Here is a 3,037-nt window from a genome sequence, read left to right on the forward strand (position 1 = left end):
TGTATTGTAGACGGACCTTGAGAGTGCGATCGATGCCGCCAATGCTGAAAATATTATGCGGGGTCTACAATAGAAGTCGTAGAGGTCGTAGGGTCTTAAGTCGTAGAAAATTGACCAATCACAGTTGATTATTCTTTTCATATTCGACTGTGATTGGTCAATTTTCTACGACTTAAGACCCTACGACCTCTACGATTTCTATTGTAGACCCCGCATTAGAGTGAGGATATGGATAGGATTTAAGATTCTCATATCATTGACATCTGATTATTAATATTTAAGAATTTATAAGTATAAAGATGCTTATTAGCATTAACAATTATTAATTAATTGTTTGTGAATTTAATAAGTGATATATATGTTACTATTCTGGTTCTGCCTATATAAATAAACAAGAATGGATTAAAATAGAGATGGATTAAATTTGAATTCATTTTAGATTCAATTAGAAATTGGAGTGAAAAACTATTCATTTCCTATTCAGAATTTTGAATTGAGTAGTATTGATCGGCGATGCACTCATAAAGAATTGAAATTTTTTTTATATTGAAAGGCATAAAAATGTATTTCACGCAATTTCTATAAATATATGAAAAAGCATTGGAATTGAAAAGCATTTATTTTAACGTTCGTGAATGCATACTTCTGAAAATCCATTTCAATCCACTTCTTTCACTTCAATCCATTCTCGTTTACTGAATGTAACGTTTCAAAGCTGAAAAATATTTCGACATCCTGTTTGCAGAATCAGACATGTGTGTAAAATTCACACAGAAATATCCCAGACAGCACACAATATTTATAAAATATTTATATTACAAATACTTGTACGATTTATTTTTAATATTTTATAAATATTTTTGTGGTCTTAAATAGCACAGATCATAAACATTTATTATAAATAATATAAAATATTTATTGTAAAATGTTATAGTAAATGCTATGAAAATACTTAATGACATTATAATCCAAGTAAAAAATACTTTTTAGAAATATTTATATTTATCATAAATATTACATAAAATATTTGGTTTATATTTCAGGAGCTTGAAAGTTAATTTTTTTTGCTAACACAGATTTTCGATATATCGACATTACAACATGTCGATCAGTTTTGTGCATTAATCGTGTCGTCATAAACGTATATATGCGGATGCTGCTCGATAATTGCTATGTCTTTTTCAAGTTGCTGCAACTCGCGCTCCATCCTCGCTTTCTTCTGCGCCTTCGGTAACGTATCCGCGAGGAATGGCAACCTCCGGAATCGCTGCATCGCTTCCTCCCACCTTTGCTTCATGCCCTGTTTCCGGATGTAACGTACTCGGTCACTTCCATCCAAATTAAGAGGGAACTGCGAGCATTGCGAAGATACCCAATCAGATACCTACATCCAGCAGCATCTTTCGTTCCTCTTTGTCGATGTATCGGCACGTCGATACTTTCGATGTTTCGTCTCCATTAAATGGTTCGGCCGTCTCTGTTTCTACTCTCGTATGGACTTTCGCGATACATCTCGGTATTTTTCCATAGTTCTGAAAAATATCGATCGTAAAAATGATATAAAATATTAATTTGATAAACACAAATTAACAGTAGCATATCTGCGTTCAGCAAAGAAAACTAATCAGTTAGCGCTTAGTGATTATCAGTGATAAGCTACAATTATTGTTCCATAATTAAGGATTGCCACAATTAACGCTCGCAACTAATTGATTTACGATTTGTATAAATACGTGTAAAGGCGATTTTTTCAAAATAGCTAGAAATCAGTTTAGTAAGCGTTGTTAAAAGTCAAAAATAATTATCCAGAACGGCGAAAAATAACACGAAAAATTGAAAGCGAACAACAGGAGTATCTTAATCCGCACACGTGATACTCATACTTCTTTGTGCACATAAATCGGAAGTAATCCGCTTCTCTTTAATTCATGCGTGTCGCCGTAACGAGTATCGATGGATCGCTGTTTGGGCTCTGCCGGATAGGAACGTTTCGCGCGAAGGATATTTTGTTTGATGAAATTCTTTTCCCGTGTGACGAATAATTTTTCCAACGAATCCGCCATTTTGTTCGCTTCGCGTATCTATGGGCGATTTCGACCAAACAATTCAGCGATTCACTTACTCCAGTATTACTTAATGCAAAATTTTTTACTACTGTAAGAAAAGAATACGATCAACGATACTATAAATGCTTTACAAATGCTTTAAAGTGTTTTATGCTGTTTATTTAATTATAATTGGCTGGCATGCTGAATTTATTACCGCTTTTTACATCAAATTCCTGACAAACATCTTTTGGAGCATCCATTCAAAGATACAAGCTTTATTTTCTGAATTTGATTCATTTTTTATCATGAAAATATATTTATTTACATTCTTATATACACTATACAATTCTCTTTATAATTTAATTTTAATCTATAAAAAAACAAAAATTATTTTATTACAAAAAATTAAGAAATATTTTATTTATATTCATAAAGATACAAATATTATTTGATAATTTACCCTCAACTACATGAGTAGATCATTTGGACCCGGGTGAAAATAGTCGCTAATTTTGTACGGTTAATATTGTAGAGTTGAAGGAGAGATGGGGGGAGGTAAAAAACTTGGAACCTTCCTCTGTCGATCGCTGTGATGCAATTGTTTTATTGTTAGCTGATCAGCTTGACGCTGATTGTGATGTAATAAAAGTTTGACTTGAGTGACTCGTCAGATGTAAATTCGACAATTATTATTTTACCGAAAGTGAAAATTCGTTTTTAGTAAGTACCTGTTTATTAGTGTTGTATTCAAGTATATGTGCTGTTTTCTTATAATTAAAACATATATTCATTGGCAGAAAAAGCATTTTTGCGACAGAGGCGTCTTGACGAAACGATCGCTCTATATTTTCTTGGAGTTATAAAATCGTGAGTAAGCAGTTCATATAATGCAGTTCACACTGCATCCGATTTTCATCGTACGAAGCTCTGCAACCAATCAGAAAACAGGATTCCGATAATACGAAGCAAAATTTATCGGAATCCTGTTT

At 32.7% G+C, this 3,037-nt stretch overlaps 1 protein-coding gene across 1 annotated transcript; it reads right to left on the bottom strand.

The window, feature by feature from the left end:
- Positions 1-1,071: 1,071 nt before the first annotated feature.
- LOC108731639 (enkurin) lies at positions 1,072-2,097 on the bottom strand. Its single transcript, XM_018462055.1, has 3 exons — positions 1,884-2,097; positions 1,389-1,532; positions 1,072-1,300 (listed from the first exon to the last, which is right to left on the bottom strand). Exons 1-3 carry the CDS (start codon positions 2,061-2,063, stop codon positions 1,109-1,111), a joined length of 516 nt encoding a protein of 171 aa, XP_018317557.1. The 5' UTR covers positions 2,064-2,097; the 3' UTR covers positions 1,072-1,108.
- Between the last annotated feature and the right edge of the window lie 940 nt (positions 2,098-3,037).

Source organism: Mycetomoellerius zeteki, unplaced genomic scaffold, assembly GCF_001594055.1.
Source record: "Mycetomoellerius zeteki isolate Tzet28-1 unplaced genomic scaffold, Tzet1.0 scaffold135, whole genome shotgun sequence".
In the NCBI taxonomy this organism is placed as follows: Eukaryota; Metazoa; Arthropoda; class Insecta; order Hymenoptera; family Formicidae; genus Mycetomoellerius; species Mycetomoellerius zeteki.